Source organism: Lampetra fluviatilis, chromosome 2 (assembly GCF_964198595.1).
Source record: "Lampetra fluviatilis chromosome 2, kcLamFluv1.1, whole genome shotgun sequence".
NCBI classification, from domain to species: domain Eukaryota; kingdom Metazoa; phylum Chordata; class Hyperoartia; order Petromyzontiformes; family Petromyzontidae; genus Lampetra; species Lampetra fluviatilis.
The window spans coordinates 26,216,062-26,231,532 of NC_136276.1; the positions used below are offsets into that span (position 1 = coordinate 26,216,062).

General features: G+C 50.3%; 1 protein-coding gene and 3 non-coding genes across 6 annotated transcripts in view; all 4 read left to right on the forward strand.

Annotated features, from left to right (window-relative positions):
• LOC144944630 (collectin-10-like) overlaps positions 1–15,471 on the forward strand; it is a 484,828-nt gene that overhangs the window by 459,652 nt on the left and 9,705 nt on the right. Inside the window, exons 1-3 of one of the 3 annotated variants that reach the window (XM_078872987.1) lie at positions 12,741–13,045; positions 13,878–13,991; positions 15,054–15,125. The exons of 1 other annotated variant lie outside the window; for it this stretch is intronic. In XM_078872987.1, coding sequence (XP_078729113.1) covers positions 13,880–13,991; positions 15,054–15,125 — 184 coding nt within the window. In that variant the 5' untranslated portion in view covers positions 12,741–13,045; positions 13,878–13,879. Of the gene's footprint in view, positions 1–12,740; positions 13,046–13,662; positions 13,992–15,053; positions 15,126–15,471 lie in introns of those variants that run through there. One more of the 3 variants, XM_078872978.1, reaches the window with a different exon arrangement.
• Positions 2,589–2,671, forward strand: TRNAL-UAA (transfer RNA leucine (anticodon UAA)). The gene has a single exon. It is a non-coding gene; the product is annotated as a tRNA-Leu (tRNA).
• On the forward strand, positions 4,154–4,236 carry TRNAL-UAA (transfer RNA leucine (anticodon UAA)). Its single transcript has one exon. It is a non-coding gene; the product is annotated as a tRNA-Leu (tRNA).
• TRNAL-UAA (transfer RNA leucine (anticodon UAA)) lies at positions 5,817–5,899 on the forward strand. Its single transcript has one exon. It is a non-coding gene; the product is annotated as a tRNA-Leu (tRNA).

Here is a 15,471-nt window from a genome sequence, read left to right on the forward strand (position 1 = left end):
GCTCTCGAACTCGACCACAGGGGCTGGAGGGGAGCCGCTGTGACGAGCTGTCAACTCGTGGCAGGCGCAGTGGGGATGGGGACAGCTTCCAGGGAACGGCGGGGACTGTCGAGGCATTACAGGGATTCATTTATCATTTGGCTGACAGGTTCGTTCGTTTGTTTTTAGTCCGCTTGTCCTGGTGAGGGTCGCGGTGGCAGCGTGTTGAGGAGGGCGGTCGAGACCTGCCTTTCTCTGGCGACAGACTCCAGCACTACACTACTATACACTACACGACTATACACTACACTATACACTACACGACTATACACAACACTCTACACTACACGACTATACATTATACACTACTATACACGATTATACACTACAGTATACACGACTATACACTACACTACTATACATTATACACTACTTTACACTACTATACACTACACTATACACGACTATACACTACACTATACACGACACTACTATACATTATACACTACTATACACGATTATATACTACACTATACACGACTATACACTACACTATACACTACACTATACACTACACTACTATACATTATACACTACTATACACGATTATACACTACACTATACACGACTATACACTACTATACACTACACTATACACTACACGACTATACATTATACACTACTTTATGCTACTATACACGACACTATACACGACAGTACTATACATTATACACTACTAGACACGACTATACACTAGTATACACTACACTATACACTACTATACACGACACAATACACGACACTACTATACATTATACACTACTATACACTACACTATACACTACACTACTATACATTATACACTACTATACACGACTATACACTAGTATACACTACACTATACACGACTATACACTGACATAATCCCGCCAGCATATCCTGGGCCCGACCCGAGGTCTTTGCCGACCTGGTTCGGCTAAAATGTGAACTCCAGATATCTTAAGGTCCAGCAAGCCGGGGTTTTACTTTAGTCGTAGCGAGTGCCGTACTCTGGTCGTGCATAAAATGCCTCCTCTGATTTCCAAGTGAGGGCAATGTAACCTAGATCAATGAGCACCAACACCAAACGCATTATATAATTCCATCATAACCCCATACATCCATCATGAGTCTCCACCCTCTTGCTACCAAGTGCAGAACCAGGATGGCCGAGTGGTTAAGGAGTTGGACTTCAAATCAAATTGCGCCAAATGGCCAGGTGGGTTCGATCCCCACTCTGGGTAGCTAGCTTTCGTGACTGCAGGGATTCATATTCTAGGATATTTCGGAAAAGTCACGTAGAAGGGAAATAATATAAAAATAAAACATAATAAAATTCTCACGACGTTTCGGCCGCAAGACAAACAGCCGTCCTCAGGTGAAGAACAGAGATGTCTGAAAAGCTTGTCTTGCGGCCGAAGCGTCGTGAGAATTTTATTATGTTTCATTTCATTATTTCCCTTCTTCGTGACTTTTCCGAAAGATCCAAAACCAGGAGAAACTCCATCAATCAATACAGTTCGAGTCAAGGTGCAGCACTTGGCTCAGTTGGGACGTGGAAAGCTTCTTTTTCCTTTAAAGGGCGGTCCATATGACCCATAAATGAGCTATTTCATTGCATATCCATTTCTGTTTTAAATCCACCTTACTTAAAAAAAAACATTAAGTTTGTAGAGAATTAAATGGGGGGGGGGGGGGGGGGGGTCACAAGAAATCTGGACCACCCTGCTCAGTCGTGGTAATGAATACGAGTTCTGTCGTAGTGTGGAAAATCCGTCCGATGATTTTCAGGAAAGGTAAAATTAACGTGAACAAATTACAACAATCATCCGTCCATTATACATCCATTATAATTCCCTCTTGCTGGTATATATGTAGTGAGTCCAACTGAGTCGCAGACGTTGTTCTTTAGAGGCAACACTTTTATTGTAACATCAACACGTTAACACAAAGGGGTAACTGCCCCTTCACCAGGTACAGCCTAGGGTGGTGATCACCCAGCTAACTACACTATACATAGGGGTTACAGCTACGAAGGGTCGGGCCCTAACTCGGGTCACCGACCACGTGTTGGTGCCTCGTAGGACGTAGAGCTTCTAGCTTGTAGACGGAGGGCTTCCAGTTGTCAAACGAAGAAGTCCGTCCCTCGCAGGGACCCGCCTTATATCCCCCGGGTCGGGGCCGCTCCGCCCTCGGCCCCGCCCGCCTTCTCGAGCCTTCTAGCTCCCCCTGGATCCCTCTCAGGAGCTTTCCCCGGACACGTGATCACCCCCTAGCCCCCCCATCTGGGGCATTCTCTGTGGACACTCCAGATCACGTGTCTGCGGGTTCAACCAGAGTGCTATGGCCCGGGGCAACCCTGCCCCTGGGCTGACACTCTCCCGCTCCCCCTTGTGGGAGCTCGCACTACACGCCACGCGTGGTGGCCGCGCTATCCCAGCGCTCGCCAAGCCCCGCTAGGGCTGGTACTACACCCGCCTACTGGGTGTACGCGATGACGGTGCATCGCACGCCATGGCCATCCCGGGCTGGAACCATACAGTGACATCCTCGATGTCGTTATGTATGGAACCAGGATGGCCGAGTGGTTAAGGCGTTGGACTTAAGATCCAATGGACGAATGTCTTCGTGGGTTCGAGCCCCACTCCTGGTAGCTGTTAACTTTTTATTCTTAAAACCATGACTGGAGCGTGTTGTCACAGCAGAAATACCACGAAACACATTCCTGCGGAGGGAGCTGGTAGGAAAGTTGGGTTGCTCGGTCAATGGCCAGCGTCAACGGCGGCGTGGTGTATTCCGCAAATATGCCCGACTGTGAGGGCAGGCACAAGCCGGTTTGAGTAGGTTAAACGTTGAGTTTTATAAGGGCACCACAGGGTGACCATCCACACCCAGTCCTACCCCCCACCCGACCTCCCCTCCCCACCCAGCCCCTCCCCCTCCCCACCCAGCCCCTCCCTGCACGACGGACGGACGGACACAATAATCCCCTGTGGGCTGGTGTAACCAGGAGGTTCCTACCAGTATGATACGTTGTCCAAACTTCTTTCGCACCACACGTAGCCAATCGTACTAATCGTATGTGCAGATCGTTGCCACCATCAGGAGCCAATGAAACTGTGCGTCATGATATTCACCGTCACAGGGGTCGTGACTCGGAAACGCCTTTGCAACAAATAGGAAATGCAATGTTTGGCTCAACGTTGTGCAGCACAATGAACCAATTGGTGAATGTATCTCCCAGTGGGCAACAGGAAATGTGAAGAGCCTTCAGCATTGACTTTTAACTTCTAATTGTATCTTATATCACCTGTCCTGTGGTGTGCGGTGCCGTTATGTTGCTCGTGTTTTTGCGTGGTGTGGTTATTCACGGAACTCGCAAGTCGTAAATTGCACGGCGTCTTCAAGAACACAATGACCACGAACACTCAGAGAGAGAGAGAAAACAAAACAACCGCTGCGCAAGTGAGAGGAACGCTCTCGAACTCGACCACAGGGGCTGGAGGGGAGCCGCTGTGACGAGCTGTCAACTCGTGGCAGGCGCAGTGGGGATGGGGACAGCTTCCAGGGAACGGCGGGGACTGTCGAGGCTTCACAGGGATTCATTTTTCATTCAGCGACCGGTTCGTTCCTTCGTTTGTTTCCAGTCCGCTTGTCCTGGCGAGGGTCGCGGCGGCAGCGTGTTGAGGAGGGCGGTCGAGACCTCCCTTTTACTGGCGACAGACTCCAGCACTACACGACTATACACTACTATACACTTTAACACGTAGGCTTTCGCGACCAATATTATTCATAATATTGGTTTTTTGGGGTCGGATCGCGTTATTTATAAATGTGTCGTATCCCTCCAACACCCGACACGGCCAAACAGTAAAAAATGTGTCACGTTTTTCAAAGGACAAAATAATACACTTCTTTAGCCCACCGGTGTGCTGAATAGAGAATCAACAGCATTTTGAAATTTGAGTACGACGTTTCGCTGATTGTAATTATTATTATTACAATAATCCCATGTGGGCTGGTGTAATCAGGTTGTTCCTACCAGTATCAACTTGGACAAATGACAACAATCATCCGTCCATCATACATCCATTATAATTCCATGATGATGAGCTCCCTCTTGCTGTTATGTAGAACCAGGATGGCCGAGTGGTTAAGGCGTTGGACTTAAGACCCAATGGACGAATGTCCTCGTGGGTTCGAACCCCACTCCTGGTATCTGTTAGCTTTTTATTCAAGAGACGAGCAAGGGAAAACCCCCAGGAATCAATACAGGTCAGATGAAATTCACGAACTTCGACTGTGCAGATGAATGATTACGATTTCAAATACTATCTAACTAAGCACCATATTCACCCACATAGAGATCCTGACGAAGTGCGCGTTGCCACCAAAATTTAAAATAAAGTGTTTGTATTTCGTTATGTGAAGCAGACAAATTGGCGATGTTTGGCTCAAAGGTTGCGCAGCGCAATGAACCAAGCGGTTAATGTCTGTCCGGCTTGGTGAGAAAACACGAGTAGAAGAGCCATCAGCATTAACTTTGGACTCCTTGCTGTTTCTTAAAACCTGTCCTGTCGTATGCAGTACTGTTCTGTTGATTGTGTCCTGCAGGATCCAGCTCGCCGCAGTTTTACTGCGGTGGTGGCTGAGACGAGTGACGTAGTCGCGCAGTAAATGCCGCCTCTGATTTGCAAGAGGCCCACGTGGAAGTGGCGACAGCTCGCGCGAAGTACAGGGTGTTTAATTAAGATTGACCCAATTTCAAAGCAGTATATTTCACGATGGCAACATGTTACAATTAAACAAAAAGTTATAAACGGTTTAATGAGTTATCACGTTTTACTAACCATTTTATAAATGCTCTATGTGCCCTCCACCTGCTGTACGGACATCGAGACGATAGTTGATTTCGTCCCAAACGCCTCTCAAAGTGTATTTTTCCACTAATAATAATAATAGTTCAATTTGTAACGCGCGCAAATTTGCAGACGTAGTGGCCGCAACTCAGAGGTCACCGCTGCCGTGATTCTGTTTTGAGGTCATCCAGATTAGTCGCTAATGGTGGCACAAAAACACCACGGTCTTTGACGAAATCCCCACAAGAAACAGTCGCAGGGTGTGATGATGTCTGGGGCTCTTGGGGGCCAGGAGTGGAGCGCCAAGTCTTGGGGTCCCGTGCGACCTATCCAACGTTGAGGCTGTGGGTCTTGCGAATGACTGAGGCTGTTTGTGCGCTGGGAGGCCTCTAACGTAATCATTTGAAACTATATGCCCCGCCCTCTCTATGCCCCGCCCTTTCAAGTGGTAAGAATTTAATTCATGGACGGTTCGTGGTTGCAGAGATATAGCGATTTCAAATCGGGTCCATATTTTGAAACACCCTGTATTGCTTCGTAGGGCAACGTGAGACGAGATGTTAACTACCTCGCCTGGTATGCAGGAGCTCGATCCCGACCCTGACGCCTGCTGTATATTTGGAGTTTGCATGTGTCTCTCTCTCCCCGTGGTCGCGTAGATTTTTCTCTGGGTCCTCCAGGTTTTCCCTCCAATTTTAGAATCAACGCCAAACGTTTAGAGTCATTTTGCTCCTATAAATTTGCACGTGATAAGCCACTCCTTGGAGCTATAATTTATGGCCAGGTCGCTTATAAAAAAAAAGCCATATAGCTCAGTGGGCCTTGCCTGGCAAAATTAACGTAGTGGACGTAATGTTGATAAATAATCACGACCGATCCATTATGAATCCGTTATGACCCCATCATTCCATAATGATTGTCCACATTGTGCTGATGTGTACCAGGATGGCCGAGTGGTTAAGGCGTTGGACTTAAGATCCAATGGACGAATGTCTTCGTGGGTTCGAACCCCACTCCTGGTAGCTGAAAAGTCTATCTTTTATTATTCACAAACACTATGACCGCGTGATGTGAGCACAGGAGAAACCCCAGGAATCAATACGTGCGGGTTTTTCTCTCTCTGACAGGATTAGTTAACATTGTAATGCAAGCATGCAACTTGCTCGAGATCTTCACCATCGCGTATGATCATCGATTCCATTGGAAAAAAAAGTCTTCTCGGTGGATTCCTGGCCGTATTGCTGACTTGCGTGCGTGATGACGTCACCCGTGTCCTCGACCGTTAATCCGGGTTTGGTGCGTGCTAACGTAAAGCCCCCCTCCCCCCACTCTTCCTCCACCCGGTCGCGTGGGAGAGGGATGAGTTTACGACTATAAGTAAGTTTAGGTGTATTCGTTTTGAAAAATAATGAATCGGTTTTTACCCTTTCTGGCAATAAAACAGGAATTGTGTTCAGATGTTCAAACGCCAAAGAGATACCCTTTTCGATTGAAAGCTTTCGTGACTGCAGGGATTCATCTTCTTGGTTCTTTTGGTAATGTCACGTAGAATGGAAATAATAAAATAATAAAAATAAAACATAATAAAATAATTCTCACGACGTTTCGGCCACAACTCAGGTGGAGAGCAGGTCTGTCGAGAAGACAGACTCTGTCTTCTCGACAGACCTGCTCTCCACTAGAGGACGGCTGCTTGCGTTGTGGCAAGACAGACTCTGTCTTCTCGACATACCTGCTCTCCACCTGAGGACGGCTGCTTGTGTTGTGGCCGAAACGTCGTGAGAATTATTTTATTATGTTTTATTTTTATTATTTTATTATTTCTATTCTACGTGACTTTACCGAAAGAACCAAGAAGAAGCTACCCTTTTGCAAGGCATCATTAGTCTGCATTAACCACAAATACTGGTGGCAAACCATGCAAACAACCACTCTCTGATAACTAATGAATATATGGCATTGACTGCTTGGCCTCTACCAGAGACAGCTTTCTCTATGGCCTCGTCTCACCAGTGTCAGGCCAGAGGACGCCAAAAGGCGAACGGCACATTCCATGAATGGATACCGGCAAAAAGGACCCATCGATGCGTTCTCGTCGTGTGACGCGGGTGGTGCCGTTGAGACGCTCTCCCGGCTATTTCACACGGGAGCGTGCGTGAGAACAGCAGCAACAAAAACCATCAGCACTGCAGGGAACGAGTTACGGGCCCTCTGAGGAATATTTAACAACAAACGAGGGTTTTAACGGTCATAAGCGAGGTAGGCGCGAATTAAAGAAAACAAACAGTGGAAACAATATGGGCGCATGGAGATAGGGGCCATCCATTGAGTACGTACGTACGGAGGGGGTGGGGGGTTAACCCAAATGCGTATGGGGGGTCTACTGACAATGTACGTACGCATAGGAAACTGGGGGGGGAAGCCTCGATAATAATTTGTCTACATTCAATTGAGTTAATCTGGCATTGGACTATCTGTTTGCTTAAGCACGTTAATATTAGTAATTCCTGATCGTTTCTGCGTGGATTAAATATCGGCCGTTCTATAGGATTGGGGGGGGTGCGTCAGGCGTACGTATGCAGGTGGGGGGGGGGGGGGGGTAAAAGTCCGCGTGCATACAGGGAGGGGGAAGGGCTCGAGTTTTGACAGATTTTTGCGTACCTACTCAATGGATGGCCCCATAGCGGGAGAGGTGACGGAGGGAGATGTAGGAGGGAGGTGGGGGAGGGATATACAGCAGGAAGGACGAGACGGCAGACCTGTCAACCCCTTATCAGTGCCCACCTTGTTCCAGACCAATTCAGACATTTTTGGTCACCCCGTGCCCCTTATACATCTCAACGTTCATCCCACAAAGTGCCATCACGAGGGAGAAACACAAACGAGTAGGCAAAAAAAACGCCGTATGGACCTGAAAACTCGATTTCCCTGCACAAGAATACGGGGTAAACCGCGTGGGTTGACGGCTATGAGACGGAGAGCGACGAGAGAATGAAAGGGGCGTCGGACGGAGAGGAAAGAGCGAGAGCAAAACTGAAAGCGGAGAGCGAAGGAAAGCAGCACAGCAGTTGGGAGGGTGGATGATATTGATGCAAGAGGGATGGAGATGGGAGAGGTAGGAATAAGGAGGGAGGGAGGTAAGAGAGAGAGAAACCACACACACAGGGAGAGAAATAGGGGGGGAGTGGTTGAGATGCAGTGGAGGGAGGAAGAGAAATTCAGAGGGGAGAGGCAGAAGAGGGGACAGAGAGCAACAGAGACACAGAGACGAAGTGAGAAGATGGAGATACATTGGACGACGCAATGCGCAGCTCATTGAATTGTTACTTTAGCGACACGATTCTGGCATGAAATATAAAATGTCGAATGTGATCATTTGGCAGCATCGATGCACTTGCCCGCAGGGTGGCTGTGTCGCTGTGTGCAAGTGCTCCGCTGCAGGGTTCGCCGTGACCGGCCACCGGGTTCCCGGCAGCAGCAGGGCCGGTCACGGAGTCTCCTGCAGCGCCAAATAACATTGCCCGTTGACTTGCACATGCGCTGGCCATACAATGCACAGCAGTGGGGAGCGGTCGTGTAGCGATTAGCGCGCTGTGCTACGAACCCGGCGACCCAAGTTCGATTCCCGCTCACGGCAAACATAGGTGACGAATATCTGAACCGGTCCTGCGCCTCCCCTAGGTCGAATCAGCCTCAAATGAGTACTTGGTACGGTGTGGATACATCGCTACTGGGGAGACAAAGGCGGCCGGACGTGGTGGTAGTGCTGGCCACCCACCACCTCGTGTGTCGTTTCGGCCTTCATAGGCGCTCGCCAACAGAATTTGCCTCAACAGTCTGTTGAGGCTATATGGGGGATATTTATCTTTGGGGTTGCCACCTCAGAAGTAAAAACTGAGACATATCATGCGGGAAAAGAACATCTCCCAATACCGGAAGAGAGAAGAACTGCATGTAAATTAATTGTCTTTGGTGGTGTATTGTCACGCAACTGACAAAAAAATATTTTTGTATGGAAACCTTGTGCCAGTGTCGTGTTGAACTTTAATAGACTGCCCAGTTCTGTTCGACCTCGGGAGACCGGGAAACGTCCCGGTTTGGTCTGTGGAAAAGGTAGTGACGGACTGGAACTCATTGGCCCCTTGTGGCTGGTCCAAAAAAAACAAATGAAGAAGAATCTTTGGGGCTTCCGCCAACTGAGAAAGTAAATGAGCAATTAAGCGCACACATTAGAAGTGATAAAATATTTATATATTTGGTTCATTGGAGAAATGTTACCCTGATCACATTTGCCGTTTCCCAACACAGACCGGCCCACCGAGTGGCCCACCCGGCATTTGGACTGTGGACTGCTGACCTCTGGCCAATGAGCGCCTCCTCTGAAAAGTCCACTGGGATTCATTGTCTCGTTTTGGAGGGAGACGTGGCCACGTGCCCTGTACGTGCAATGCATTCTTCATGAGATTACGTTTAGAATAGCATACCTTGTGCCAGTGTTGGGTTCAGGGAGGGGGAGGGCAGGGGAGGGCAATGACTTTCATAGAGACCCTGATAATTGATGTTTTATTGATATTTAGCAGAGGCAATGCATCGCATGATATCCTTTATTTATGTACGGCCTTGTTTTCAAAAGCTTGAAATCACGAGTTTCTAGATCTGCCTCTGTCTTGTGGATGGCCGATAACACACACACACACACGCAAAGTATGAACACATATGCAGTACAACACCAACAGCAAACCAAGTTATACACCAGTCTCACATACTGTGCACTCTGATAATCGAGAGCCTTCATAAAGTTATCCTACATCAGGCGGAAAGGTCCCTCTGTCCTTCTGGAAAGTATCCCAAGCGTAGCGGCCGGAGCAGCTGCTGTTCCAGCACTGCGGATTTGCAGGCTTTCCCAAGGGGCGGAAGTATGCGGCAGATTTCATTTCTGTAGAATTATATTCTCCAACCCGTCGTGACCGTGAACAATTGTTGGGGATTACGACGCACAACGATTTCGGTGATGGGCGCAGCAGTGGCGCAGTGGTTGGGTCACTGCTGGGGGTCGTGTCACGAGTTCTGTGCGTGATTCACCAAGTTCTTTCCCCGTGGAGGACGGATCACTGGCTCAATGTAACACATAAATTACATTTATATTATTATACAGTGTTCATACATTTGTGTCTTCTTTGGCTACTCTGTACATTGCCGACAATGCGATGAGCAATATAAACGCAGTACAGCGTCCGCTACGCAGTGAACAGGGAGCGTGCTGTGGGGCAGATGTTCGCACACTCGGATAGAAATCCACAAGTCGCCGGGTTCGATCTCCCCGGCGTGGCGAGTTGGAACGATGGTGCGAGTTTCTTAAACATCCCCTCACTGCTGTCCACCCAGAAATATATAGGCGCACCTCTTATAGCGCTCGCTGCCTCTTACAGCGCTGCTTCGTTATAACGCTCTTTGTCCTGAAGGAAAATTCCTGTGCGGGTCAGCCCCCATGTATGGAAGAAAGTCGGCGTGGCGTTGCCCGTAGGGTCGTGTGTTTGTATGTACCGTGTGCGTGAGTTGAACTTCTTTCGCACTGTACGTAGCCAACCGTGCTCATCGGAGGTGGTCTTGTGGAACTTGAGTCGAGGTGTCTATTGTGTCAAGTCTGCTCACAGTCGATCCGACAGCCACGTAGATTATCGATTCATCGATGGTTAATCAGTGCATCGATTCATTGGCGATCCATTGATCGAGTAATCCCATTGTTTAGTGCTGTACAGCTTCTTGCGGATCGTGTGTTTACGGCAGACGGCGGTTAATCCTACGCAAGCTCTGACCGAATGCACTGGTGAGTCCATAACTTATTGTATTTTTTCCTGTCATTATAAAAAAAAATCACAACATGCTTTTACAGAAATATCATCTGTACAGTATAATTATTCAGATTATTCACCGATATCCCAATGAAGCCCTCAGATATCGCTCATTGGTATAAAAAACCAAGTCGGGAACGCATCTCCATTAGAATCACGTTATAATTACCTCCTATAGCACTGTTTCGTATAGCGCTCCGTTTTACCAATAACGGCATCCTGAGCGCTATAGGAGGTATGCCTGTCTATGGGTACATGATAGTCGATCGTGGGGTAAAGCGTGGGTATATCGCACCTCTTCCAAGACGTCTGGCCCGCATGAAGGAGTCGGTTAAATACCTTCTAGAAAAAGGAGGCTCTGTGGAGCCCCTTCGAGTGAGTAAGCAATTGCAGGGCTGCCGGCTGCTTCCGTAACCCGGGGGTTTCCATCCTTCGTCACGTGGTGCCCTCTGTACCGTTACCCCAGGGCCAATCCACCCAGAGCTGCGTGTCGCAGCCTCCTAGCTGCAGAAGATGAAGTTTCTTTTCCGGCGGCTGGCAGATTTGGCATCAATTGTCCGGCAGTACACGTGATGTTGATTCTAAATGTGGAGGGAAACCCGTAGGACCCGGAGGAAAATCCACGTGACCACGGGGAGAGAGAATGACCTGAAAACTCCAAATACACAGGCGTGGAAATGGCTTGGGTAGGCCTTCATCCACGAGTGGATTGGTCATGGTTAATGATGATAATGATGATGACCTTGTATTGGGGGAAATTTTAAGCAGCCAAATAACTCGAAACGCGCGATGTTGATTCTAAATCTTGACTTAAAGGTTTCGTGACTGCAAGAATTCATATTCTTTGGGTCTTTCGGTAAAGTCACGTAGATAGAAAAAATATATAAAACATCACGACGTTTCGATTGCAACACAAGAAATCGTCATCAGATGCTTGTGTTGCGATCAAAACGTGATATTTTATTTTTTATTTTTTTTCTATCTACGTGGCTTTACCGAAAGACCCAAAGAATATGATTCTAAATCTGTTGAAGGTGCAACAGGTGGTTCACTTACCCCCCTCAGCAGCCACGCCGCCGGGTCCGCCCGTGTAATTTGTCACGGATTCCAATGACAACGCACAAAAGAAAATTGCGATCGGACTGTCAGGCTAAGCATAATTGCATGCTGCTGTAATTGTGACGGAACTCCCCCAACCCACCCACCCACAGCTCTGCTTCACAGTGCCCATGAGCAGCAAGCAGCAGCAGTAGCAGCAACACGTGGGGAGGAGACCCTGCGGGTCTGAGCGCAAGGCGGCGAGTGGGGGTGGCAGCGCTGCGCTGTGAACCCGGCCACCCGAGTTCCATTCCCGCCCACGGCCACCGACTCGTCCGCTGACGATTATATCTGAACCGGTTCCTGGGCCTCCCCCTAGGTCGACTCGGCCTCAAATGAATACCTGGTTGCGGCGCTTCGTGCGTGGTGCTGGTCACCCACCCCCCTTTCGTGTGCCGTTGCCGGCCTTTATAGGTGCTCGCTAACAGCACTTGCCCCTACAGTCTGTGCAAGGCTACACGGGGGGTCTCTGTCTTTGTCTCGCTAATAGCACTTGCCCTAAGTCTGTTGAAGGCTATTCGGGGGATCTTTGTATTTGTCTCGCGAAAAGCACTTTGCCCTAAGTCTTTGTAAGGCTATACGGGGGATATTTGTCTTCCACTAACAATACTTGCCCTAAGTATGTTGAAGGCTACACGGGGGATCTTTGTCTTTGTGCCTCTCACAGGGAGCGTGGCCACCCCTTTTGCTCGGCCCCCTCTCGCCATCCGCGTGCCCCCCCCCCCCCCCTCGTGTGAATTCACGAATTCACGGCAGCCTCCAGAGTTAAGACACTTAGCCCCCCACTACCCACCACCACCCCCATCGTTTAAACTGCCGCTCCGGGCGATCGAACGAGCGACTCTTGTGGTGTTGGCATCAATATTCCCCACCTCTCTCCGTTGTTGCGACGACCCTTTAGAGACAGAGCCCACAGGGCAGGAGGCGCTCGTGCCGCCGACTGTAACGGGGCAGACGATTTCCCTTCGCCCTACAAGTGACCATCAGCAGCAGTGAGTCGTATCAGTAGAGATGGTGGTGGTGTGGCGGTCCAACACGCAGATGGGCAAAAGTTGGAAAACAGCTCGCTCGGTTCGTTGTGTCGCCCGCCTCTGCTGTTGCCGCTGAACGCAAGCAGCTGTCAAGGGGCTCTTATAAACATCGCGTGACACGGACCGCATGGCAGTTCGAGCGGTCGCGGGCTCCGCTGCGAGCCGAGATTCCTCCCCGCCTGTGACGGTACGTCCAATTCCCGGCGCACGATCCGCGGACAACCCCTTCGGCGTGAACGTCTCGTTCGGTGTCTCGCCTTTGTGTGTCTCGTTGCCCTCGTCACGGTTGATGTGGTCGTCGTGAGGAGGAGGAGGTGCGCGTCTGTGTGTGAGCGAGTGTGTGAGTGCGTGCGTGAGAGAGAGAAACGGGGAGCGGTGGTGCAGCGGTTAGCGCTATATGCTGACCGCTACGAACCCGGCGAGCCGAATTCGATTCCCGCTCACTGGCCAACACCAGTGTCGATTATCCGAACTGGTCATGGGTCTCCTCTGCTAGGGTCGACTCAGCCTCAAATGAGTACCTGGTGCGGTGATGTAAACATCGCCACTGGGGAGACAAAGGCGGTCAGGCGTGGTGTTGGTACCCACCGCCTCGTGTGCCGTGCCGGCCTTCAATAGGTGCTCGCTAACAGCACTTGCCCCAACAGTCTGTTAAGGCTACACGGGGGATCTGTGTCTTTGTGAGAGAGAGAAAACGGCTCCGTCGTGTTCCCTCGGTTATTCTTTTGTCTGCAGGGTTCATGCACGACAGTTGTTGTTTACGATATTTCTAACACCCCCCCCCACCCCTTCAAAAGGAGCACACTACTATTATTTAACTCGAATTCACAACATTTTGGCACTCGCTCACTGTGTGTGAATGGCAAAGATGACAATGCAAAGTCGCTGTGACGCTTGCGACTTGAAGGATAAAACAAGAAGGGACGCGACACACACAGACACCAGGCCTCTGTGTTTACTCTGGCTCGTGCGTCTCGATGCTGCCAGCGAGTTTTTTTTCTTCGCGTCGGTTACGCAAGGCATGGAGTCTGGCTGGCTGTTGCTGCTCCTTCCTCTGGGCCTTTGTTCCACGGAACCACCCAGCCGCTCCTCCTCCGCCTGCCTGAGCACCTTCATGCTACCCGGACCCAACGGTAACTGCCACCACCGCCACCCAGGACCACGGCGAGCTCACTCTGCGACGCCTACGGCTGGGTCGATGGCAACTTAAAGGACTCCCCGTGTCCCTCCCCCCACCGCCCCAAAGTTTGAAAGCGACGCGAAAGGCTTCGGGTTTTGGGGCCACGGTTCTTTCTGTCTCCTTCGTCGCGCGCTTATTGAGTCGGCGACCGTCTTTGTGGTGTTTTTCTGTTGTCGCAGTCTCTCTGCGGAAATTTGTTTTTGTCAACTCTGTGACTTTCAAATGAGTCGCTCACTTAGACCGAATTCTCTACGACGACATCCTCACACCCACTGCCCTCCCCATCCACCTCCCCCCCGCGTGCCTCACCAACAATTGAGATCCACCCTCCCCCATTCGGTCGGTGCCCCCCACGCTCCACCCCCCCCCCACCTCCTTCAGGAGGGGCGCCTGAGCCAACCGACCCCACCCCGCCACTCCCCAGCCCCTGGAACGGCTGCGCCGCTCACAACGCCACGGCGAGACCCGCGCTGTGCGGCGAGCGGGTTCGGTAGGTCCCATCAAGACCCGCTCCGTGTCCCTTAACACTTGTGGGAATCGCCCATCCTATGGTGACTCTGAATCCCGTGGGAGGCGCTGAGCACGCTGTGGAGTGCGTGGGGAGCGGCAGCGGAGCGCTCGCGAACACCCCGGCGACCCGAGTTCGATTCCCGCTCGCTGCGAACGACGGTGGCGACAATCTCAACCGCTCTTGGGCCTCCCCTAGGACGACTCGGCCTCAAATGAGTACCCGGTGCGGTGTGTAAACATCGCCACTGGGGAGACAAAGGCGGCCGAGCGTGGTGCCGGCCACCTATCCTCTCATGCTCCGTGCCGGCCTTCATAGGTGCTTCTCGCTAACAGCACTTGCCCCAACAGTCTGTTCAGGCTATAGGGGAGGGGGGGGGGGCGATTTTTGATAAACGAAACATGATTTTGCATGGCACATTATACAGTGTTCACGTGAAGCCCCCCCCCCCCCCCCCGGCAGTGATCACCGTACGACTGGCGACTGTCGTCTGTGTTTTGTTTGCAGGAGACCAAGGGGGAAAAGGAGATAAGGGAGAGCAGGGGCTGGATGGGGAGCATGGAGCTGTGGGAGAGAGAGGTAACAGAGGGCCCCAAACTAAAAACCCTGAACCCATGGTGGCGGCTTCGTGGCTCAGAGGTCACAGCGCTGAGCTGGCACTGACGAGATCCTGGGTTAGAATCCAGTTGCATGAATGTGCAGTCGGCTCTCGATTATACGCGTGCGGTTTATCCGATTTGCAGATTAACCGCGCACCTGCGAATTTAATGAAAATTAACATCTCGTGGATTTCCCCCTAAGCACAAATCAATAATCTGACAACAGTTATACAGCATTGTTATGTCTGGAAATATGTATTACAAGTCACGTGCTTAAACCGAACAAATATGTGCTCCAGTGAATCCGAAATTCACGTGATCGCCTC